The sequence below is a fragment of the Sminthopsis crassicaudata genome, chromosome 4 (genome assembly GCF_048593235.1).
Source record: "Sminthopsis crassicaudata isolate SCR6 chromosome 4, ASM4859323v1, whole genome shotgun sequence".
Taxonomy (NCBI): domain Eukaryota; kingdom Metazoa; phylum Chordata; class Mammalia; order Dasyuromorphia; family Dasyuridae; genus Sminthopsis; species Sminthopsis crassicaudata.
In genome coordinates this window covers 335,507,321-335,533,557 of record NC_133620.1, presented here as the reverse complement: position 1 = coordinate 335,533,557, position 26,237 = coordinate 335,507,321, and the positions used below count along the sequence as shown (strand labels likewise).

The 26,237-nt window shown below is 41.8% G+C and overlaps 1 protein-coding gene across 1 annotated transcript; it reads right to left on the bottom strand.

Annotated features, from left to right (window-relative positions):
• Positions 1 to 5,750: 5,750 nt before the first annotated feature.
• Positions 5,751 to 25,951, bottom strand: CDR2L (cerebellar degeneration related protein 2 like). The gene is made up of 5 exons (XM_074260727.1): positions 25,341 to 25,951; positions 11,667 to 11,779; positions 10,908 to 11,056; positions 10,137 to 10,301; positions 5,751 to 8,777 (listed from the first exon to the last, which is right to left on the bottom strand). The coding sequence occupies exons 1-5, from the start codon at positions 25,417 to 25,419 to the stop codon at positions 7,877 to 7,879; spliced, it is 1,407 nt and encodes a 468-aa protein (XP_074116828.1). The 5' UTR covers positions 25,420 to 25,951; the 3' UTR covers positions 5,751 to 7,876.
• Between the last annotated feature and the right edge of the window lie 286 nt (positions 25,952 to 26,237).

Genomic DNA, 26,237 nt, shown 5'->3' with positions numbered 1-26,237 from the left:
ATGGCATAGAATGAGTCAGTGAGGAACATTTTGGAGGACAGAAAACAGAAAGGAAATGGAAATCTAAGATTGTTCTGGAACATTCCCTTTTCCTCTGATTCACCAAATCAGTCTTTTCTGCCTTTTGGATTTTTATGCAGCAGCAAAAAAAAAAAAAAAAAAAAAAAAATTGTTTAAGTTTTCTTATCAGTTAGGGCTCCTGGAATCTTTGGGGAAGGGCATCGGTCTCCAACTAATATAGATGATTGCTTGTTACTCCCTTGATGTAAAATGCAGAAAAACTATTCCATCCAGGTCAGATTTCATTAAAGTTCCTTTTAGTATTAAATTAAGATTTATCCTTCCACTGGCATTGGCTCAAACCAGTTCTTGACTCTGCCTCATGTGGCAGTGACTTGGAAGCTTTTCAACAATACAGAGTTTAGGTGATATTAGCAGTCTGGAACTCCTCAGAGGTGTAGCCTTCTGGCCTGAGTAAACAGGGCTGTTCATCAAACAGATTGCATCTACTCCTCTGGGTAGTAGGGAGGAGCATTTATTCCTTCTGCAGTGAACTCTCTCCTTCTCTCTCTCTCTTCCTCTTCCTCTCTCCCTCACACACAGACACAGAACTTTTGGACACCCTGTGTTCTATTACATATGCACACAGACATATATACTTATACAGTATGTATTTGTAGGGACACAGTTTTTTTTTTTTTTCTGGACAAAATATAGCACCAAAGCACTTAGGCCTTGCTGTAGACAGATATGCATAATAAAAGCAGGGATTTTACTTTGTGGATGGAAAACTTCAACCTTGTTTCCTTTAATTGTGGCTCAAATTCTTTCAAGGCTAAGCAACAATGGACCTTAGGAGTGTGTCAAATTATTTGAAACCTAAACTAGATAGTTATCTGTAACTGAAGATTTTGATTTCCCTGCTGATATAGGGATTGAAAAGGAAAGATGCACTCAAAGCCTGGGGATACTCTCATTGGCTTTTGGTTAGCTGAGTGATGGCTGTGATTTAGAGCTATCGGCCTGCCCTGATCAGGGAGAAATTTTAGCCACTAAATTCTAGTAGACTGAGATTGATGTGGCCAATCTGGGTTGAAAAAAGAATGGTCTGCATCCTGAGTAGGCCCAATGGCTCCAGCGGAGATGCTGGACCCAGGAATGAGGAGATCAGCAAAATGACATCAGTGGAAGACTTCAGGGGGTTCTTCAGCATGAGAGTGATACCCGTGCCCCCACACATGTGTTCTCCATCACTAGCCCTTCACTGATTTACAATCTCTCTCCACACTGGTGGGATGAATACATGTGGGACAATATGCCCTTACAGGGGTGGGAGTGAATGTTTTATTGCAAAATCTATCACTATGCTATTTCATTCAATATCTTTGCTTTGAATTTATCTTTTGGCTGTCTAAAGAAAAAGTGGACATAGCACTGGGGATTTGTGAGCTACCATTTTGAATGATATATATGGAGTTTCTTGGGGAAGCTAAACTGAGGACTCCAGCTGTGATAGGCAGGATGCAACATTAGGTACATGTGTTTGGGAGAAGAGTTAGTGAGTAGGAAAAAAGAGATAGTATTGTGTGCCCCTGAAACTTGGCCTGGTGATCTGGTCTTTCTGGGAATTTCCCTGATTTCTCCGAGGAAGCACTCCACTCTGGACCCAGAAAGTGAAGACATTCTGGTCTTTGTCTGGAGCAGAAGTCAGAATATGTTGCTACCAAACTGACTTGGCTGTGGAGATGGGGGAATGGAAGGAGGGAATATTATTGGTTATTTCACACCTAACTATTTGCCAGGTACTGTACAAATATTATCTCATTTGATCTTCACAACCACCCTGGGAAGAGATGCTATAATTCTTGTTTTACAGATGAGGAAACTGAGGTAGACAAGAGTATGTATTTGAACTCTGGTTTTCTTAACTCTAGGCCTGGCACTCTGTGACATCTAGATTATGTAGCTGAAGAGGAGAAAAATGTACCTATATGCTGTCTTTGCAGAAGTTGGGGATTTTGCATGGAACATTGGAACATTGCATGTTAGGCTTAGCTGAGCTGCTTTTGCTGAATTGTATTTTTTTCCTTTTGCTGAAAGGGATGACTTGCCGGATGGGAGAAGAATGAGATATATTTGGAAATGAAGGGGATAGAAAAACAAAATATATTAATAAAAATGTTTAAAAGAATAGGGGAAGCTAAATGGCAAGACAGAACACTGATCATGGAGTCAGGAGGCCCTGTGTTCAAATCCAACCTCAGATACTTTACTAGCTGTATGATCCTGGGCAAGTCATTTAATCCCAACTGCCTTCCCAGATCCCAAACAAAAATAGGGATCTGTTACCATCCTGGTAAGTAATTGTATATGTCACTTTCTCTGAGTGACAACCAAAAGATTGTTTCATCAGTAAAACATTTTGAAAGAGATGTCTAAGACCTCCTAACATTCTGATATTCTGAGTAGTTTTTAGTGCCAGGGTTCCAGCTCTCAAGGTTTGCTATTAATCTCTTTCCCAGAGGTGGCAAGTTACCTGAGGGATTCAATGAAGATAATTTCAGCTTCGCTGGAGGAAAAAAAAACTTTGATCAGCATGAATATCTTTCTCTTTCTTCCCTTTCCTCCTTAGCTTCTCCTTCCCCCTTTTAGGCCAGAGGAGGATCTTGAAAGTTTTAAAATGTCTAGAGGATCTTGGACTTACCCATGAGTGTCCTATCATTGTCCCTACCTCAACTGATGGAGTATGTGCACTGGGAGCCAAAGATGGATTGGATCGTAGATTCATGGTTCCACAAGGAGCCTAGCAAAGAAGCTCTATCATCTACCTCAGCATCCCATGGGAAACGAAAAGGACTTTTAGCAAAAACAAGCCACATTACCCCATTCTCTCTGTGCTTTCTCAGTTTAAACCACTTTTCACTGAATTCTGTATGTACTGGTAGGACAGCATGAGAAATTTCTGCAGGAATATTTTGTATCACTATAGTAATTTTTCCTGAACGTTGGCTGAATTACTCTCTCAGGCAAGCACAACAGTGGGGGCTTTTGAAGACAACATAAGACCTGCTGTTTCTTCCTTCTAACCTTGAGGGCTGAAAGCCTGGAAGGAATATAATGGCCTTGAGGGGATTTGAGGTATCTGTGAGAATGGGAGTTGGGATAAGACTCTAGGCTTTACAAAAAAGGGATGGAGGGAATAGGCATTTATATAATATTTAATAAATTAAGCGTAATATATTATATAATGCCTACTGTGTGTTAGACATCACTATTTGATCTGCACAACCCTGGAAGGTAGAGATTGCTTTATCCCATTTTACAGTTGGGGAAACTAAGGCCCAGGGTCACACAACTAGTGTCTGAGATCAGATTTGAACTCAGGGCTTCCTGATTTTTTTCTAAAAAGATTACAGACTATACTCCAAAAAGATCCAAGAAAAAGAACCCATTTGAATAAAAATATTTATAGGGTTTTTTTTTGTGGCAGCAAAAAATTAGAAACTGAGGGGCTGCCCATTAATTGGGGAATGGCTGAACAAGTTATGACATATTAATGTGATGGAATACTATTGTGCTGTATGAAATGAAAGGGATGATTTCAGAAAATCCTGGAAAGACTTATATGAACTGATGCAAAGTGAGCAGAACCAGTACAATTTACCCAGTAAAAAAAAACTATCATAATCAACTGCTAAAGAGATAGTAACTCTGTTCAATACAGCGATCCACCATAATTCCAAAGAATTCATAATGAAAAATGTTAACCAACTCCAGATAGAGAACTGCAGATTGAAGCATATTTTTTTCCCTTTTTATTCACCTCCCTCCTCAAAAATGTTTTATACCACTTCATATGCATAATGGGTAGTGTATATCTTGCCTTCTCCTTGGGTGGAGGAAGAGTATTTGGAACTGAAAATAAAAATAAAATTGAATTAAAAATAATCTAGTCACACACAGAGACAATGGAAAAAGCAACTTTTCAGGTCTGGAAAGAAAACTATTTTAGTTCCAGTTTCAAACTGAAAATTCTTAAGATCATAGATGTACCTTTGGGGAATATTTCAACTTTATACTAGACAAGGATCTAAAAACAGACTTCTGTCTCTGGTGACCATCATAAGACTAATTCTTGAGATCTTTAACACCAAGGTTCTTGTAATACCACTTTCTCAACACAGAGGGGAGGCAGATTCTGCCCTTCTATATTCTTCACTCCCAGGAGTCTGCTATGGTAGAAAGAGCGTGAGTCAAAAGACATAAGTTCCAATTCCATCAAGGACGCTCAATGTCACTTTACCCAATAAAATAAGTGCAGTATTTGAAGTACTTTATATTTTTATCTCCAGAGGCAGCTGGGTTGGAGAGTTTAATCATTTCAATTGGGTCTTGATTTTTTTGTGACCTCATATGGGATTTTCTTGGTCAAGACATTGGCCATTGCCATTTCCTTCTCCAGCTCATTTTACAGATGAGAAAACTGAGGTAAACCGGGTGAAGGGACTTGCTCAAGGTCAAATAGCTCATGTCTAAGATGAATTTGAACTCAGCAAGGTGTTTTCCTAACTCTCTGCTCAGCACTCTATCCACTGTACCATTTAGCTGCAGCATATGAATGGAGAGCTGGCTGCATGACGACACTGGGAAAGCACCTGCTCAAGGTCAGAGGTGTCTCTCCTGAGTGTTCCCTTCTCATCTCACACGATAATTTGTGAAAAGTCAGTAAAGCCTGTTGAGGATGCTGATGTATAATACAGTGGCCTCAGTTTGAGTGTGACATTGTTCTCTAGGAAACTAATATTGCAGAAAAGGTGTGGGATCTACCTCAGTACTTTTTTCTCACCTCAAAGTTCCAATATAAATTGAAGTCACAGGTCCAGGCCCTATCATGTACCTAGCACAGTAAATATGCAATTAAAAAAATATTAAAATGACCTTCCTGAAACTCAATTTCCTAAACGTGTACTGTTGACCACAGTATGAGGAAAGCATCTTTGTGATTCTTAAGGCACTATAAAAATATGGAGTTTCTATTTTCATTTGTCCAACTCCTAATTACCTGTGAATGTCCTAAGTGATCTGAGACTCATACTTTAAATTGAGCCTTACAGACATATAAACAACTCCCTGGGCTTTCCTGAGACTGGTCAGAAAAGCTCATTAGCAGCAGCTACAAGGGAAGCACCTGAACTCTTCAGGGAAACTTCTTTGGCTTTCTCCTCGCCTCACTGTTATTGGATGATTTACAATCCCAACTGGATGATCAGTTCCTTGAGGGCCAGGCCCTCTTCTCATTGCTTTCCTGTTCCTTCATTCTAACTAGCACTCTTCATAGTCGGCCTTTTAACTTTTGCCTATCCGCCAGCCCAGTAGAAATGAAAGGGATTAGGAAATATTCTCAAAAATGTTTTGTGTCTTGGTTCTAGAGGATTGATGAAATGCTTCCTTCGTTCAGGAGGAAGGCACAAGTCTATAGATGTGAAACATTACATATAATGTCAAACAAGGTCGGTTTTGTTTAATTGTTTATCTTTCTTATAAGGCAGGGTTATAGTGTGTCTGTAGTAGATCATTAGATTTAATGGGAAGTGACTAGCATAAAATACAGAGCATCAATAAAACATTTGGTTTTTTTTTTTTAAATAAAAGAGAAATTCTATTGGAGAATGGAATTACATATAAGCAGCCCACCAGGGAAATGAGTATTGTCTCCTTCCCATTCCAAATATATTACAGAAACTCTTAGAGTTGGTCAACTTGTTTTGTAATTGTGATAATTCTGTTTCAATATAAGTGGTATTTTATATATTTATAATGATGATTCTAAGAAAGGGTCCATAGGCTTTGCGACACTGCCAAAGAGGACCATGACCCAAAAAAGAACCCCTGAGCTATAAAGTTCTCTAATAAAACAGAGGGTTATATGTATGTGTGTGAATGGTACAGACACAGACAGGATCCATATCTTTGAAGGCAACTTCTGCTTTCAGAATACTGATGCATTTTTTTTTAATTTAAGAAGAGAATAAAGCATTTGTAAATATATTTCTCTCATGTACACTTCAAAGGTGAAGCTGGTAGGATGCTAGTGTGCTGGAGTCTGGACAGGATGGAGATCCTCCTTCCCACTTTTACCCTTACCCCGCCAGAAGAGACGCACAAATGACTGGAGAGTTTCTCCTGCCCCACAGGATGAAGATTCAAAACCAAGGGAATAAAAAAGACCAGAGCTTCCATCACAGTGATGCCTCAAGAATAGATTAGGTGCCTTCAGGAATGTGTAAGAAAATTGCTTTTCTGCTTATAAATAAGGCATGGGGGCTCCCAGGATTGGAGCCAGGCAACTTTCTTCCTCCAATAGGCTCTATGGCTGCTAATGTTTATGGGGCAGCAGTCAGGATTGAGACTTGGAATTTGGTGGCCTGGAAGCAGGACTGTGAATTCCTGGACCTTATTTAGACTGAACCATAAAGTCAGGAAGAATTAACCCCAGAAGCCTTTCCTTCCCACACTCCCAAATCAAGTGGCAGAGGAAGGTAAGAGAGAAGGCTGAGCCATCTTGTTGAAAAGTAGGAATTTTTTCAGGAGGCAAGCTATGTTCTCTTTCTCACTGGGTGGAGAATACTGTACAGGGGTGGGGTGGGGGCAGTCTGTCAGGCTGGCCCCAGGAGTGACAGGCTAGAAGCTGAAGCTCGAGTAACATGCTGGTTGTATATACCCAGGAATGGGCACTGGATGGAGTATGTAAATGAGATATCATGGTCCCTGAGATAGGGGCAGACAGTGAATTCTGGGGTTGGGAAGATAAGAAACCACAAGCATGAGTGGGAAAGGAGTGGTTCTGCTACAATGCTAGTCAGGGGATCCCAAATGCCATGAGGGGTGTCCCCTCAAGGTGGGAGTCCCCTCAACCCTAGCCCCTGAAAGAATAAACACAGTCAGAGGCATTTTCTGGGAAGGCTGGAGAACAGTAAGAACAGGAGTTTAAGCTCCTTCACAGCTGGGTGAGGGTCTCTCCTCCTCCTCCCCAGAGTTCACTTGCTACAGACATGGTGCTGGGCTGGCTCCTGAGGGGTAGCCAGGACATTCCAGGGGACACAGACACCTGGCTCCCAAGTCTGGGCTGAGAGCAGAGGCCCTCTCTTCTCTCAGAGGGGGCTTTTTCTGCCTAGAGCGGGGCTGTCTGTCCCCAACCTATCAGATGTCCTGGACTAAATGGCTGCTGCTAAAATGGAGTGATGAAAAACCTGGTTTTGGCTGGCATTCCCAGCCGGGGTGCTGGGTATGGGACCAGGAAACCAGCCAGGACTGCAGAAGGCAGCTCTGGGTGGTCTCACTTCAAGTGCATCCAGTCTTGAGGGGAGAAGCTAGCATAAGAAGAAAAAAAAAAATCCCAGATCCAGAATGGCTTTGAAAAGAAAGTTGGCCATATGTCTGAGAATTAGCTATATGACCTGGAAGCCAGAGGGCTGGGGAGAGAGGAGGGATGTCTGGCTTATAAACTCTGAGATGCTTCATCAGGCTACCACCTTTGTGTGACTAGGAGCTCCTGGGAAAGGGGGTCAGTTTGTCTTCCTACCTCTTGTTTCCCAGGGCTACCCATACTCCCCCTTCCCCGAGGGAGAGCTATTCCTTAGCTGTCTTGAATCATCATCAACTACCGTGTCCTCTTGAGGTTTCTCCCTCCCCCCTCCCAACCCTTATCGAGAGCCCTTCCAACTTGGGGTGACAGCATCACACCCCAACTCCCATCAGGAAGGGCTCCCATTTACAGAAAGCTAGAGAAAGGAGGTGAGAGTACCTTGTTTCCCGGGAGGAGGGGAGAGGAGGAGGACTGGGGCAAGAACAGGGGGGTTTGGGAAGCAGGCAGGGCTCATTTGCTACTGTGGGTCTTGACCTTGGTGGCATTTATGTCTGCCTTGGTCTTCTGGATCCGGGAAAAAATCTCCTTGAAGAGGGCCTTGTATTCAGGCTGGCTCTGCTCCAGCCGCTTGTCCACGGCCTCCACATGATGAATGAGGCTCTTCTCACCCTGCTTTCCCCCTCCCCAGTCTTCCCCCAGATTCTCGTCCCCGGCCCGGAAGTCGCGGCAGGAGCTGTCTCGGGAGATGGGGCGGGAGGTCTGCACCCCAGTGTGCCGCACCCCATCTTTGTGCTGCCGGCACTTGCTCAGCAGCTCCTCATACTTCTCCAGCAGGGCGTGGTACTGTTCATCCACCTCCCTCAGGATGGACATGCCCCGCTTGCGCACACTGTTGGCATGGAGGATGTAGTTGCCCATGTGGCGGCTGGCCAGGTCTTTGGCCATGATGGCATTGAGGGCTGTGTCGCTGCAGCTCTTGCGCACCGAATGGCCTGGGGAAGCTGCTGGGGATGGGACCCCATCCTTACCTGCAGTCCCATCCCCCCCGAGCTCAGGATCGTCTGCCTCAGGGGCGTTGTTGAGAGGTTCCAGCAAGGCCTCTGACAGGTTGTCCTCCCGGCTCAGAAGATAGGTCTTCACCTGCTTCATCTGCTGCAGCTCCAGCACCTCAGCCTCCAGCTCCTGCACCCGGAGTTTGCAGCCCTCCATCTCACACACTCGCCGCTCCAGCTCTGAGTACTCCTGGATCACAGAGGTGTACTCTCGCTCCGCCCGTTCCTTCCGCTGCTTCTCCTGGCTCACCTGGGAACGCAGGGAACTCACAATGGCCTGCAGCTGTTCGTTCTCCCGTTCCAAGGGCTTTGGGCTCAGATCCATCGAGGAACTATACAAGTGGAAGGCATCCTCATACCTGGGAAGGTAGGAACTAGGTTACTGAGATCATGGTTATTAATCCTCTCCCCCTAAAAAAGCACCCAGAGAAAACTTTATTCTGCAAAGAATGTAAGTGCTATAGACTCTCCAGTTTCTAGCCTGTGTGAAAAGCATCTCATTTCTCTCTCAATAAATGCAGGTGATGAAAGTAATTTGTGTTTAATATATCTTAAATCTTTCTCCTTATATATCTATGCTATCTGTCTTAGATTGGAAATTCCCAGAAGCCAAGGACCGTATTAATTTAACTCACTTTGTATTAAGTCTGATATACTTCAATCTTCAAAGTCAAGTTCAAAGATCACCATACTCCATGAAGCCTTTTTCTGATCCATCCAAATCAAAATATTCTTATAGTCAATAAAAATAGTCTTAAAGCATTTTATCTGGCTGTCTCCTTTGGTCCAACCACAATCCACTTTGGATAACACTTATTTGTGTATTTCTCCCTTCCAACCTCTAGTAGACTGGAAGCTCCTCATCTCTGTATCCTCAGCACTTTGCATAGTCATTTAATAAAGGCACTAAACATTATTTAAAATGCTTGTTATATATCTGTTTTGGCACTCAGAAAAACTCATTGAGTTTAGTGAACCAGGGTGATCTCTAAGGCCCTTCTAACTCTAATAAAGAATCCCAAGATAGTCTTTTAATTGTGTACAATTATGTAACATGGTACCCCCTGAATATAGATCCTTCTAACTAATACAATACTTCCCTATTCAGTTGAGAAGGTCTTTCAGTCTATGGATAGACAGACCAGTCAGATGTGAGGGGAGAGAGAAGCTGAAAATTACTATTTGAAAATCACCCTTACATACAATCAAGCATTGAGTAATGTCTTGGGGAAGGGAGAGCCCTAAGAATGGCATATTTCTGGAATGGAGGAGAAACTGAGAAAGTGACTCCTTCCCCCTTCTATCAGAGAAGCAGGCACTGTGCAAAAGGAATGCATTGTATTAACTAGAATGTGGCAGAGTATATGAAGGGGCAGTGTCATTGCCTGGGGACAACTGGCAGTTGCAGGAACAGAAAATGGAGAAGATGGAGGGAAAGATGGCCAGGAAGAAGACATGCTTAGGGCTAACTATCTTAGTGGGAATGTCTTGTCAGGAAACCAACTGTCCCAGTTAAAGTGCTAAAATCTTGTATTTTCTCTTTGTAGCAGACCAGGTCTGGGTTTAAGTTATTCTTTCCCTGTCTGCAGTGAGATACTGAGAATGTTTCTGGTTCCTAAGACCCTTAAGATACCAGTGACCAAGATATTCCCTCTGTTCCCCAGATCCCAATTCTGTTCCTGTCCCTTTCTTCCTTCCTCATTTTGCCTCCAACATACCTAGGGCTGGAACATAATTCCTTAAGGCAAGGGAAGGTGTGGATGGTCCTTCGTCTCTCTCGCTTCTCTCTTCGGACCCGTAACTGCTCCAAGCTCCTAAGCTCTTCCACCTGTCCCTGAAGCTCTTCTACCTGGGTCTGAAGACTCTCTATGGTTTCTGTCAGGCTAAAAGATTGAGAAAAAAAAAATCAAACAAGTCATGTACCCTACTTAATGTCTTTTTTTCTACTTCTGGTTATTTAAGAACATTATGGGGAAGAAGGTCAGCTCTATGCCTGGCCCCCATCCAGACATCTCCCTGTAGATGGAGAGACCAAGGGTGGAATGTTAATGTTGGCAGCTCTCTCTGAGTTAGGGGGTGATGCAGAATATGGGAACAGTGGGTCAGGCCTAAAACGGATATGTGTATATTATGTCATTTGATCTTCACAACAACCCTAAGGGATAGTTGCCATTATTATCTCCATTTTATGGAGGAGGAAACTTGAGGCATTACACAGAAAATATCTGAGTAAGAATCTGTGAACGCAAATTCCTGACCTCCAGATCCAGCAGTCCATCAATTGTCCCAGATGTAGTTATAAGAAGGAAATTCCTCTAAAACCACCCTTCCAATGTCTGCCCAGGATGCCAAAATCATTCCCCAACATCCACATGCACAGGCTTCTATATAAACACGTATCATACACATATAGTTCCCCAGGGGGAGTATCATCTCCCCTCTAGCTATAGGACCCCTTTCCCCCTCCTCTCCCCCATGGGTACCCTCACCTCTGGATCTTCTGCTGGGCCGCCTTACTCTCTACTACCAGCTTCTGGTTGGACAGTTCCAGGTCTTGAGCGGTCACATCCAGCTGCTCATACACCTTGGCGTGTTGCTCATTCACTTGTCGCAATGTGTCCAGTTGCTTTGTCAAGTACTGGTTGTGGATGGTGATAAGGGTATAAAAACACATTTTATAGCCTTAAAGCTATAAAATTTAAAGCTACATATCTATAGCCTTAAAGATAACAAAATGCTTTGCAACATAGATCAACCCATTTACTTTCCAAAAGAATCCTTGAGCCTGGGTTCTACAATTAACACTATTGATACAGTTTTACAGATGGGAATACTAAGACTCAAGTAATTCATAAGTGACTTGTTCATACCAATACAATGAGGAAATGGCTGAATTAAGATTTGAATTCAGGTCTTTTCTGATTCTTTGGGGAAGAATTGAGTGATTCTATTAAAAAGCAGGGGGAAAACTAAAGAGACAAGGAATTTTTGTCATGGTTTCTCAAACTTGATTTTGGAGTATGATTTGGAAACATTAGGACAAGGATGTAAAACTCCAATGAAGACTCAGAAGTTCTAAATTACCCTCTGAATACTGAGAGAATGGAGGGATATTCAGACTCCTGGCCAAAAAAAAAAAAAAAAAAAGTCTAGATTCTTTGTGGTTGTCAGTGAAGCCTTAGAAATGGAAGAGCTCAGGAGGCAAGGCTTTCTGCTTGCTCATAGCCCCAGTCTCCCAGCCTCCTTACTTCAATCTCTTGCACTTGTTCCTCATTGGTGGAGTACATCTGCTGCAAGGACTCCTCCAGCTCTTTGTTCCGCTCTAACAGTGTCTTTCCCAGCTCTGCTGCCAAGTGTAGATCTGAGGAGGGTGAAAACAGAACAAGGTTTGTAACCTTGGAGTGATCTTTCTCCATTCCTTCCCATGTCGTTGAATTGAGATCTGCCAACTCAATTTCTGCAGTGTTTCCCATTTCTATTCTTGCTGTTATTAACCTAGTACAGGTCTTCATTACTATATATTTAGACTATTGCCATAACCTTCTCATCCCACCTCTTATATCTTTCCCTTCCAAACCATTCTTCTCACAGATGCCTAGTTAATCTCCCTTAGGTACAGCTTGGATCACATCACATCATGAGAATGATGGCCATTGTTGGATTTCATCTTTATCTATGGAGACTCACAGAACCATTAAAAAATACAAAACAGCTTTCTGCACCATGCTTTCATAATAAATTGTGGTGGAATTGTGAGAAAGTGAACAGAAGATACTAACAATCAGTGTTCTTTTTTAACTACAACCCTTAACTGTTAGTATTTGTAACATGTGACTGTTATGTCAAGAGAACTGATATACCACGTGGGAAGCTAAAGTATATCCATCTTAGCATTTTCAGTCTAAGTGAAATTAGAAGTTAAAGAGTTGAAGACATGAGTTCCATTATGAGCTCAGAGGTACCAAGTCACCTCTTAGGACATGACCATCTTGCCTTGCAGCACTCATGATGAGCATAAGCAAGCAAACTATCATGAACATAACTACCTTATATATCAACATCTGTTGCAAAAGAGAAATTCTTTGAGTTTACTGAGATTTTCCAAATTAAGACAAAATATACCTTGACACTTGGTGACTTTTATAGAAAGGCAGACATAGGTGAGGATGGAGAAAACTAATACTAGAAAATAAGAGCAGTGCATATGATGGTGTACACCATAAGTTACTGGAGGGGGTGATGTTCCATCTCATCTTCCCTCCCCTTTAAGGTTAATAGATTGTTTAAGTTCAGGAGTTCGGAGCCCCAGTTAATTAAGTGGGCTAAGTCAATCAATTGTCTGAACTAAGTTTGTCTTTAATACGTTGATTACCTGGGACTGGGTTAGGGGTAGCAGATTGTTTAAGGAATAATCATAAATGGAGGTCAAAGCTCTCTTGCCAATTAGTGGAGATGTGGGCCCATGGGTAGTATCTGCTTAAGGAGAAAGGAAAGGAGAGAAGAAAGTAGAGAATAAAGGAATGACAAAGATTTGTAGATTATTCAGAAAGCTTTTGTACTTCTATATCCTGATTGTTCTTTTCAAAGAGAACTTGAAGAAAAGTGAGTAGAATAACCATACCCATTATGCCAGAGATTCAATTGTCTGGCACATATCTCAAAGAGGTCAATGTTATAAAAAGAAAGGCAAATACAGAATGTATTGTAGTAGAACTTCCTATGGTAGCCAAGAACAAGAAGCAAAGTACATGTCCTCTTTGCAGAGGTGCCAGAGAATTCACAAGCACCAATCTACAATCTACTTCCTTTTCTTTAGAAAATCTTTATAAGAATGACTTATGTGTCTATTAAACAATTTATAGGTTTCAAGATTTTTCTATAGCAGATTGCATGCTCAGTCACATACTTGAGAGTAGTACAAAGAATTCTTTGGTGCTTGTTTGATGAAAAACATTTTGATTTTTATCACAGAATAAATCAGTCTTTAAGGCTCTCCTCAAACAACATGTCACCCATTCACATGTTTATATGATACATGATTTAATACAAGACAGATGCATCTATAGACATAATTTTGACCAGCAGTCTATTATGTATCAAAATCAAGTGAGCCATGAGAAATGGAGACACTTAAGATGTTGCCTAATATTAAGGTTCTGACAGTGGAGAGAGGAATGGGCCCAAGACCTTGAGTTCAAATCTGACTTCAGACAATTACTAGCTCTGTGACAAGTCACGTAACTTGTCTGCCTCAGTTTCTTTGTAAGATGAAAGTTAATAGTAGCACCTGCTTCCCTCTGTTGTGAAAATCAAACGAGATAATATTTGTAAAGCACTTAGAATAGTGCTGATACATAATAAATACCACATTATTATTACTATTGTTCAGAGTCCAAATGGAAGGATTGTCTATTGATGGTGAGATTCTCTACTGATAATTATATGAAATCCCAGGACTATGAAAAACTTTTATGTCCTTTTGAATATATAGTCATTATCATCAGCTTAACCAACATATGAAAAACCCAAGTGGATGGAAAACATGCTGTCCAGACTACACAAGCTCAATGAGCTGGTCCACTAGCACCCATAGTATATACCTGGACAGGTATTGCATCTGCAAGAATGAAAAGAGCACAAATAGCACTGAACAGCAGGTAATAGAGTGGGATCATACTTTGGAAACTGGTTAATGCCTTGAATGATCCCAAGCTGCTTAGTATTGCCACATTTCATCTCTTTAATAATTATATCTACCATCACTCATTAGTGATGCTCCATAGCCAGAAATAATGTTACATGACAATTTCTTGAGAGTCAAAATTGCAGATGGCCCAAAGGGCAAAAGGAATATTTTTGGTAGGTATAAGTAGAGTATAGGATATTATGGATTACCTGTATATGACAAGTGGGGACAAGAAGATATGAAGATCTATGTGAGCAGCAGGAGAGGGGATGAGTGTCACAATGAAATATTAAGAACCAGAGGGAATCATCAATGTTATTGGACAGATTCTTACAGAATCAGAGTTGGGGACTTCAGAGACCATTCAGTATAATTCATATCCCAAATAATAGTTTCAACATACTTTGACAATGGTGGTCCCTACCTTAAGGGGAAACCCATTTTAACTGTGGGCAACTCCAATGATTTAGAAGTTTCCCCCATGTATTAAGCTCAAATGGGGGAGGGGGGAGTTGTATCTATTTTCTAAGTTCTATCCTTTGGGGTCAAGGAGAATAAGCCTAATTCCCCTTCCACATGATTTACATAGATCTAAACCCACATATTCATGAAGACGGTTACCATCTTCAAACATTCCCAATTTCAACTCCCTTACCACCCACCACCCTTTGGGTATCCTCTAGTTTAATCTAAATCCTACTCAAAATGTGGTACACAGAACTGATTATAAATGTGAATGTGTTGGATTGATTGGTGAGATCATTCTGGGCTGGCCCAGATCAATGAAGTACCAGCCATTCACTTGATGATATTATAGAACAAGGAACTTTATCAGAAAGAGTCACTCTTCATGGAGCTGGATAGTCACCCTGCTTCCTTGCTGCCAAGACATGTGCTTTTTACTGGATTGGCAGCTGGGGAGCTGCATCTAAGTATAAAATCAGTTTTAATATCAGCCTCTTCTTCAAATGCTATAAAAACTTAGAGGCTTTAGAGGAATTTAATCACTATTTCCTGAGAAGTCAGTGGGGATCAAGTTTTAATAATTTGTAAAGAAATTGTAAAGAAATTCTGTGAAGATATCATTTTCTCATCATGGCCAGAGACAGTGTAGAAAGAAAGAATTTATTTCCTGAGAGGAACATGTGAAACATTCATACAGGGTATCCCAAACTATTAAAGCTTAAAATTGTACTAAGACTTTTCGGCACATTTAGCATCATAAATAAAGAGGATTCTTGAGAACTTTAATTGGTATCTTGAGAAGCTTTATAGTAGGACTGTGTTTCAAAAGTGAGAAGACAAGGGTAGAACTGATGGTAAAGATGACAGGCTGGGATTTTTCTCATTGTTAAAAATATAATTATGTATAACTGTACTATTATTTGTTACTTTGTAAGTAAGCTGTATACCTATTTATAAAATTTAATTATGTAATATTTATATATATTCAAACCTAGAAGGTGGAGGGTTTTTTTTGGCAAGGTAGTCAGGGCTAAGTGACTTGCCTGGGGTCATGCAGCTAGTGTCAAGTTTCTGAGTCAAGTTGAACTCAATTTCTCCTAATTCCAGGGCCAGTTTCTCTATATACTACACACCATCTAGCTGCCCCTGAGATGGAGAGTTTTAATATGACATAATGGAAAGAGGCTTGTCCAATTTATTAAATAAATAATAACTAATAAACTTGAATGGCTGCTGAGAGCTACCTAATAGCAAAAAGTTTACAATTCCAGTAATTAATAAGGATTATTAACTACTACAAACTATAAAATGATTTTCCTTAAGCACAGATCTGACCACATTTCCCCTTGGTTGATAAAATTCCAGTGGTTTTCTATTGTCTCTAGAATCAAATATAAACTACCCTGCTTAGCTTTCAGAACTTTAACCCACTTTATCTTTCCAATCTTATTGAATATTATTCAACCTTTTGTACTCTGTCATTCAGTCAAATTAGCTTCCTCACACACAATATTATTTTTCTCATCTCCATACCCTTGCCCTGGCTGTCCCCCTTGCTTGGTATGCATTCCTTCTTCATCTTTAAGTCACAGAATATACAAATATGCTCCTGGACTACTTTTAGAACTTGGGTGATAATGAATATGAATATGAATGAGTTAAATTGCAGGCAGGGGAATGGTCATTCTATGTAGGTTATGAATGTGGTTAAAACTAAAACCTTGTTACTGAAGATTATTGGCTGTCTGGTCCCAGAAGCCACTCCAACCCTTGATATCTGATGAAGCTCATTTTTTTTTTTTAATTTAAATCTTAATTTGGACTTTTTTTTCATCAAAGGGAAGAATGGACTTCTCTCCTTCTTCCCCTCCCCTGTAATTCAAGGCAATGATGACTACAAGCACAGGAGCTAGTGCAGGTGTTTTCTTAGTAAATCCTCATAGAAAGGAGTCTCTAGCAAGCTTTTCCTGCCTTGCTGTTTTCTTCCCTGTGCAGAAGCCATCACTAGTGATCTTGAGAAATTAATCTTTTCAGTCATGTCTGAGTCTTCATGACCCCTTTTTTGTGGCAGAGGTACTGGAGTGGTTTACCATTTTCTTTTCCAGCTCATTTTACAGATGAGGAAACTGAGGCAAAGAGGGTTAAATGATGCGCTCAGAGTCACACAGCTAGTATCTGAGGCCATATTTGAACTCAGAAAAATAAGTCTTCCCGACTCCACGCCTGGCACCCTCTTCACTTCAATTCCTTGGCAATAACCATGTGGCAAAGAGTTCTAGAATTTCATGGCTGGCTATCAGCCAATCATTGGGAGAACTTCTTGAAAAAATCACTACTACTAAATTATCCTGTAGCAGCTATAAAGCTATTTTCCTTAAACATGATCTGACCAGGCCACTCCCCTTCTCAATGAGCTCAAGTAGCATTCTATTAATAGCTTCTAGAATAAAATAAAAACTCCTTTGTTTAGTTTTTAAAGCTCCTTTCTCAGCTTAGTTCCAATCCATCTTTTCAGCTTTGTTGTAGATAACTTTCCCACCTAAACTCTGCTCTCACCAAATTGATCCCTCTTTTCCTCATACAATATACCATCTCCCATCTCCCCACATGTTGTCCCACAGATTGCCTTAGTATGTACTCCCTCCACAAATACTTTTTTTTCAAGACACAACCCTAACATCTTTTATAAGACTTTTCTGAAACCTTTGATTTTTTTCTCCCTCTCATTGTCTCATATTTAAATTAATTGTTCAGTTGTGTCCAACTCTTCATAATTCCATATTGAATTTTCTTAGCAAAGATACTGGAGTAGGCTGTCATTTTCTTCTCCAGTGGATAAACAGGTTAAATGATTTGCCTAGGAATCATACAATTAGTAAGTGTCTGAAGGTGGATTTGAATGTAGATCTTCCTGATTCTAGGCCCAGCGCTTTAATCATTAAACCACCTAGTTATTTCCAATTTGACTACTCTATATTTATTTTCTTCAAATTTATCCTGGCTATATTTATTTATGTTCCTGTTACCTTCCTTCTGAATAGGGATTGTTTCATTTGTTGTCTTGACCTTAAAAAAGCCAAGGTCTCGCATTGCATCCAGGGCCATTTCCAGTCTTCCTGATCTCTATCTGGCCAGTGGACCCAGATGGCTCTGGAGAGGAAAGTGAGGCAGGCCCTTGCACAGCCCTCCCTCACTTAAATCCAATTCACTTGCATGTCACGGCATCACCTCTCTGATGTCATGGTTCTCTTCATGAAGGACAAACAATAAATGCTTGTTGATTGGTTGATAGCTGGCCAAGCAATGCTCCAGCTGCCCAGAAGATATGAACCTGGTGAGCTGCTCAGAAAGTATAGAACCTGAAAGATAAGTCCAGTTGTCCTACAAAGGGGAGGGTAATGAGTGTAATAGGCTCTTTTAAATACTGGGTCTTTCGGTATATATATATTGTGAATCTTGGATCTTCTATGTGTTACTCAGCATCAATTCATGTCTTTCCAGTCTTTTTTGAAATGAGCCTGATCATCTTTTCTTATAGAATAGTATTCCATTATATTAATGTATCATAACTTGTTCAGCCATTCCCCTAAATTTCTAATCCTTGCCACCACAAAAAGAGCTACTATAAATATTTTTGTACATATGGGTCCATTTCCCTTTTTTATTATCTCTTTGGGATATAGAGCCAGTAGTGGTATAGCTGGATCAAGGGGTAGTCAGTTTTATGGCCCTTTGGGCATAGTTCCAAATCTCTAGAAGAGTTGGATCAGTTCTTAACTCTACTAACATTAGTATTCCAGTTTCCTCACGTCCTCTTCAACATTTCTTTCTTTCTTTCTTTTTTTTTTTTTGAGGCTGGGGTTAAGTGACTTGCCCAGGGTCACACAGCTAGGAAGTGTTAAGTGTCTGAGACTAGATTTGAACTCGGGTCCTCCTGAATTCAGGGCTGGTGCTCTATCCACTGCGCCACCTAGCTGCCCCTTGTTTATTTTCTTTTCTTGCTATCTTAGCCAATCTGATAAGGGTGAGGTGATTCCCAGAGTTGTTTCTCTAATTTGAATTTCTCTCATAAATAGTTGTTTAAAGCATTTTTTTCATATGACTATAGATATATTTAATTTCTTCTTTATCTGCAAATTGCCTGTGTATATCCTTTAACTGTTTATCAATTAGCGATTCTTTTCCATTTCTGTTTTACAGATAAAAAGTTGGAAATAGCATCCTTTCTAATACTATTACCATCACTACTGCCACTATTAATACTAATGCTACTGCTATTACTACTGGTATTTATATAATACTTTAAAATTCAAAGCAATATAAAAATATTGTCTTATTTGAACTTCATAACAACTCAGGGAGGTAAGTGCTGTTATTATCTCCATTTTACAGATGAGAAAACTGAGGCAGTAGCTGTTTATTTTTGTTAGAGGGTGGATTGAATAGGTTGTTTCCTTTTAATTGTTTTTCCCTTATTACAGGAGAAAGTTCAATTGTTCGGTTTCCTGTTGAGGGTGGTCTGGATATATAGATACTAAATTGATATAAAAACAAAAAGCATCCATAAACCTTTTTTAATCATTGTTATTAAATAAAATGTTTGAAAGCTAGAGAGGAAGAATACTAACTTAGAGAAAGTGATAGCAGGCAGTTAGGTGGGACAGTGGATAGAGCATCAGCCCTGAAGTCAGTTCAAATCTGATCTCAGACACAACACTTCCTGGCTGTGTGATCTTGGACCCCAACTGCCTTAGCCAGAAAGAGAGAGAGAGAGAGTGTGTTATAGTAGACTGAATATCCACAAATTGGGTAAAAGGTTTCAGATCAAGAAGAAATTTACTTAAGCTTTCTAGAAAGACCCTTGGCGGACAAAAAAAATCACTGAATTAGGGTAAGGGAGTTGCAAAGGGAATGCAATATGTGATTCTGAGATGGACTCAGTAGAAAGGGCAGAGAAACCCAAGAGCTGAGGCTAATCTGGAAACAGCAAAATAAAACAAAATAAAAACAAAAAAACAAAAAAACAAAAAACCGTAGTCTCTCAAGAACCTGATTAACAAATTAAACTGTGTCAAGCTAATTTAAGCCATGAGTCCATGTAGTGATATTTCATGAACTACTTACTGTGTGACTGAGCTAAGGGCATATATTATCAACCAATATAATTCTACTCTTTTCCGGCTGATCATGTTCAGAAGAGAGTCAGCAGAAGAAATGTGTGTCTATGGAGCCCAGGAAGTGGTCCTCAGAGGAGATACCTCATTAACACGATGACCCTGACAGGCTAAGAATAGAAAGCTTGAACCTGAAGAGACAGACTTTATCCCAGGGCTGACAAGAGCAGGGAGAAAGGTTTGCAAAATACTTAACATCCCTAATCTAGTTTGAGCTATGAGGTTTTATCATCTTTTTATAGGTGAGGAAGCAGGCTTTCAGGGTAGCTAGGTGACATAGTGGATAGAACTCTACTCTTGGAATCAGGAAGACACATTTTCCTGAATTCAAATCTGGCCTGTATTTGCTAGTTGTGATACTGGACATCTCACTTAATCTCTTTGCCTCTGTTTCCTCATCTGTAAAATGAACTGGAAAAGAAAATGGCAAATTGCTCGGGTATCTTGGCAAAAAAAAACTGCAAATGGGGTCATGACTGAACAATAAACAGGCTTTCAGATTATCTTCATATTCTCTGTATATACCTTGCATGTCCCTAATTATTTATATATTCTAAATATATTTATTCTTATTTTGTACAATATTTACATATTATAAAAAATTATAATGTAGGCTCCTTAAGAACAGGACTTAAAATTTTTTGTCTTTATTTCTATCTTCAGCACCTTTATTTGTATCTCCAGTTCTGATTGACTGAAACTCAGATTAAGTGATTTGTCCAGTGTTAATACCTAGTTAATACCTGAAGCAAAATTAGAATCGAGGTCTTTCCCTCTGCTATTCTAGAGTTCTATGGACTGTGCCATTTTGTCTCCTAGAAAGTTGATCTACCTCCAAAAAAGAATGAGATGAAGGAGGCTGAGAACCAGGGAGACTCAAACATAAGGAAGTATGGGATACTGCCCATGTAAAGAGATTAGAAGTCTCACCTAAGGACCTAAAAAATAGCAACCCACTTGGGTTGAGCCAGGGTCACCTCTGAGGTAATAAGAGGGGCAGGACACTTAAGATCCCTTTTTTTATATTAAGGTTAATTTATCCTTTGCCTCTATAGCCTCAAAGTCAAAGGCTGGAAGAGAAAAGAGCCATGGCACTGGTACAAGTCCTTGTCATTTCATGACTCAGCAGCCACTTTTTACTAAGAATGAAAGTGGTACCCACAGCTCTCTCCATGCTTGGTCAGGAGGAAGGGTAAAGAGTGTCTGATGTTTAATAATTAATAGCTTTTTCTATTTTTACAGGTGCTTGAGGCAGCAGACAGAGGGGACACAGCATGGATCTTTCCCTCTTCATCCTCACCAATAAGAACAGGGACCTGCCTCAAAGTCATATAGGTGACAGAATTTAGCTTAATAATCTATTTGGTCAGGACAATAAACAATGGAGTGTGATGGCAATACTGGGGGTAGGGAGGAGGTGAAAAAGGTCATTAAAAAGTTTTGTTGATTTAAAAAATGTTTTTACATCATTCATTTCTAATTGTCTTTCCCTACTCAGTGGACCATCCTGCTGTAACAAATCTGTAAAAAACACAGATTTAATAAAACCAACAAAGATATCAACTAATAAATATAATTTACCTCAATATCCGCCCCCTACCTCTGAAATGAAGGGTGGAAGGTATATTTCCTCCAATTTCCTCCATGGCCTAGCTTGGGCATTATAATTAGACAGAATTCGCATTTTTTTCCCTTAGAAAAATAATTTTCTATAATACAACATTTAGTGTGCCTTGTAGGAACAATTCCATTTCCAATAGTCTGATTTATGGGACCTTTCCCATAAAGGAATGGAAAAATAATAAAATGGAAAGGACTCTTTCCATTCTTCACTCTATCTTCTGCTCTAAGGGGGTAAGAATTACTAACCAATAGGCCTGTCATTATCATTAGTAAAAGAGATCTGGATCCTGAGGACTAGTATTCCATGAGCTTCTGATCATGAACCATTCACTGGATACTATCATCCAGTTTGAATTTCCTTTATCTCTTAGATTCTTTGGCTGCTAAAAGGATATCGTCTGTATTATTGCTCAGTGTTAGATAGCTGATTTGGATCCATTTGGGAGTAGAGATGGAAGTAACAGGGGTAATATAATGAGTTACAGTGGAAGGAATTTCGGAGTCATATGTAGACTTTTAGAGTTGGAAGATCTTAAAGTTTATTTGGATCTTAGAGCTTACCCATGCATTTTTTAATGCGTTAAAAAAACCAAAAATAATGTATTTTGATTAACATGGAAATGTGTTTTACATGATTGCACATATACACTTAATCTATATCAACTTGCTAATCTTAGGGAAGGAAAAGAAGAAAATTTGAAACTCAAAATTTTATTTTAAAAAATGAAATGTCAAAAATTCTCTTTACATGTAATTGGAAAAAAATAAAATACTGTTATAAATAAAATAAGTATTTCACTTTCATGTCACAATGATTAAAATAGCATAAATGAAAACAGCACCAAAAGGGCTGGGCTCGGATGAACATAATAACCAATTTTGTTCTCTAAGAAGTGATAACAAAATGTGCTTCTCTCCTATTGACAGAGGTAGAGGACCACAGGTATTAGAAAGTTGCATATGAAATCAAATGTCTTTGTTACATGAATAGGAATGGAGAAAAAGGCATCAATTTTAAAAATTTAAGGAAAAATAACATCTAATTTGGTTGATTTTCTTTTTTTAAGTGCCCTGGATTTATGATGAAAAAAAATGCACCTTCAGAGAAACTGAATTCAGGTCGAAGCGTACTTTTTTTTTTTAAACTTTATTTTTTATATTGTTTTTCCCCCCCACTGTGTTTTCTTTTGCATTCATCTTGAGTTTGCAGCAATTAATAAACATTTATTAAATGCCCATCATATGCTAGGCACTGGGCACAGAAAGAAACAAAAGTCTCTTCAGTAGTTCAGTGGATAGAACGTTGGAGTTGGGAAGGTCAATATCTGAGTGTGATTCTTGTCAGCCTCAGTTTCCTCATGTATAAAATGTAAAAAGAATAATAATACCTTACCTAAGGAGTTGTTTTGAGGGTTCAAATGAGTTAACATATATAAAGAGTTTAATGAACTTTAAGAGGGCTATATTATTACTATATTTCATAAGAAATAAAAAAATGTAAAATACATACAAAATTTAAATAAAATTCAAGACAATTTGGCAGCAGCTAAAGTAACAAATAGATGGCTCAGTGGAGGGGCACTGGTCTGGAATCAGGAAGATTTGAATTCACATCTAGCCTGACATTTGCTAGATGTGTGACCCTGGATAGGTCATTTAACCCAATTTCCTTCAGTTTCCTCCTCCGTAAAATGAGCCGGAGAAAATGGCAAACCACTCCAGTATTCTGCCAAGAAAATCCTGAACTGGGTCACAACGAGTTGGACTCAAATGAAATGACTATAATACAACATGGCAATAAACAATAACTTACAATTACACAGGTGTCCCAGAAGCTTAAATAAATTGAAATACCACCGAGACTTTTGGGAGACCTTATATAGCACTTTAAGGTTCACAAACTACTTTGCATGTATTATATCATTTAATGCTTTTTAAAAACCCTCTGAGTTTTTGAGGGAATAAATATATATAGCATGTATGATGTGCCAGACACTGTTGCTAAGCCTTTGGGGAATATTATCTCATTTCATTCTCACTGTTATTACCATTAGTTGAGGAAACTAAGGCAAATGGAGTTAAGGGACTTAGCCAGATTTGAATACCTGACTCCAGGTATAGTACTTTCTCTACTGGACCACCCAGCTAGCTTAAATAAAGGAAGCAACAAAGGAGAATCAAAATAGCCTTGGTATATAAAATGGAAAGCAGAACCCAGGCTAGGTCTGACTGCTAATTCTGCCATTTATTGTCACCATGGTAACTCTCATCACCTCTATGGCCTCAGTTTCCTCTTCTATAAAGTAAGTGGATTAGCCTTAGGTAATCCTTTCTTTTCCTAATTCAGTAAAGAACATTGGATTACTTGGTCTTTATTTGGATGAGCCCAGGGGTGGGGGTACAGGGATTTCTTTTTTCTTTTAAGTAATTGAACAGCTCTAACCTTCCCAGCCCTAACAAGACAAGAGTTCTCTGGGGCCTTCAGCAAATCACTTAATGTTTTTTGTTTTACCTAGACTAAGTGACCTCTACATTTCCATGGTTTTTTCGTGTAGCCTCCTTAGACCCACCTCCCACTCATGTTCCTGGAACGGTTAGAAACATCCAGCACAGCTGGGCTGAGAGTACACGCAGTCCCACTTTTGCCATTCTCCAGAGTATTAAATCTCACTCCATTTCTCCAGTTGGGTGCCAAAGTTTTCATTAAGGGTATGAGTGGAAATGAAGCCCTAATAGCATCAGCTGTTTTTTCTCCCCAGATGCCTAGTCTTTGAAATTTGGTGGAAGAGGGAAAAAAACACGATCCTGGACATTTTTACAGTTCTCTGACCTCTTAGCAGCAGAGATCACAAGTGATACAGCCTCTCATCATATCTTCGCCACTGGGGAGACTGACACGGGCCACCACATCTGGGCAGCTCTTGCTTCCAGGTGTGAACTTTGTTAACTGGGGTCTTTCCGTAGGAGTCTACGACCAGCTAGAGAAAACGAGTGAGAGGTGGGATGCTGGGGGAGGAAACAGCTCAGAGGCAAGCTCTGGGTGGAATCCACGTACCAGGAGCCAGACGGTGAATGATGGCCCGGCATCCAGGCTGACCACTGTGGGCCCAGACTGATGCCAGCCGCGCAGAGCGGAGCTGGCCCTCTCTTGCTTCTTTCCTTTCCTGCTGGAAAGGCCCCCTCCCTCTTCCTGAATCAGCAGTGATGTCACTTCAGCCACCTCATCACCACCCCCCTCACCCAGCCAGAGGCTGACCCATCCTAGTTCCCCTCCTTACGGACGAGCCTGCCTCCCACTACTTTGCCCGTTCCCCGGGGATCCCACTTGTCTCTCCAAGTTCCTGCTCTGATTCCACAGCCCCGGCCTCCCGACACCCATTTTTCGAGGTGCATGGAGGGCGCTCGGGGCCTCCCTCTGGCGCCCACCTCCTCACTGCACACTGACTAGCCCAGGGTCCTGAAAGGGGTTGTTTCGTCCCCCTTGAGTTGGGGGAACTTTCCAGAGCGAGGCTTTCCCAAGCGGACTGACAGGGAGGGTGCGGATTCAGCTAAGGGCCACCAGGAATCGCCCCCCTTCCACAGAAGGTGCTCCCCTCCCTCAGGTTTTCTGGGCCACCCCTCTTTGTTTCTGACTCTCTCAAGTACTAAGGAGGGACTTTGGCAGGGGTGCCCTCCCCGAGATGGGGGGAGTTTACGTAGGTGCAGCCGGACTCGGGGATGCGCCAGTCCCAGGACACCACTCCTGGGGGGAGGAGGGGAAGGAAGGGAAGGGAGGAGGGAAAAGGGGAAAGGAGGGGGGAGGAGAAAGCCAGGACTTCCGCGGGTCCCCAGCTGGCTGTCAGAGCGAGGACCCGCTGGCAGCGCCCTCGTCTCCCCCGGAACCCCAGGCAGCCCCAGGAGCGCAGTGCGCCCCGTCCCATCCCTCCCGCTCCTAGCCGCGCCGATCTGCCGGGCAGGGCTCCCCGCCCCCTTACCGTGCTCCAGGTCCTGCTGGTCGTACCAGGACTCCTCGTCCTCCCCAGAGTAGTCCTCCATGCCTCCGGCTCTCCTCATGGGCCCGTCCAGGGCGGGCGGGAGCGGCAGCGTTCCTCCTAGCTCAGGGCCCGGGGCTCCGGGCCCGGGACAATGCGGCGCAGGCAGGCGGGGCCTCGACAGGGACGGGCGGCGGCGCCCCAGCCAGCGCCGCGGCCCCTAGCCATCGGCCCCCCGGACGGGGCGTACGCGCCAGGCTCTCCAATCACTGCCTCCGCTTCCCCCCGGCCGGATCGGACTGGGCCGGGCCAGGGAGCTCCCGGGCGGCTCCGGAGTCTGCAGCAGCCGCGGCGGCACAAAGGGGCTGGGGGGCGGGGACGGCGGGAGAAGGAGGGAGGGAGGATGCAGGGCGGGGGAGAGCGGGAGAACGAGAGGCGCGGAGTCCCTGCGCGGCGCAGCTCCGAGGACCTCCCGGAGCCCAGAGCCGTTGCCAGCGCCACTCGCACCCGGGCCGCGCGCAGCCACCGGCTCGGTCCGGAGCCAGCCCCGTGGCGGACGCCGCAGATTCCTCCCGCCCGCCTGGCAGCCCAGCCGGCAGCTTCTCTTCCCTCCCTAGGTTCGGTGGAGGGGGTGAGGAGGAGCCGGGTCACGTCTCCGGACCTATCAGGAAGCCGTATGCAAAACAGGGGGCGGAGCCTGGGGATTTAGGCTCCAGCTGTAAGAAAGAAGGTGGATGGGATTTATTGAGAGCAACTCCTTCTTACCTACGAGCATCCCTCTACTTCAGATCCAGGAGGGATCCGTTGTATCCGAGCCTGGGTGGGGCGACTTGTGACTGGGAAGCTGCTCTGGGCCACGCGCCAGCTAGGCCGAAACCCCCCATCCAGGTCACTGTCTTC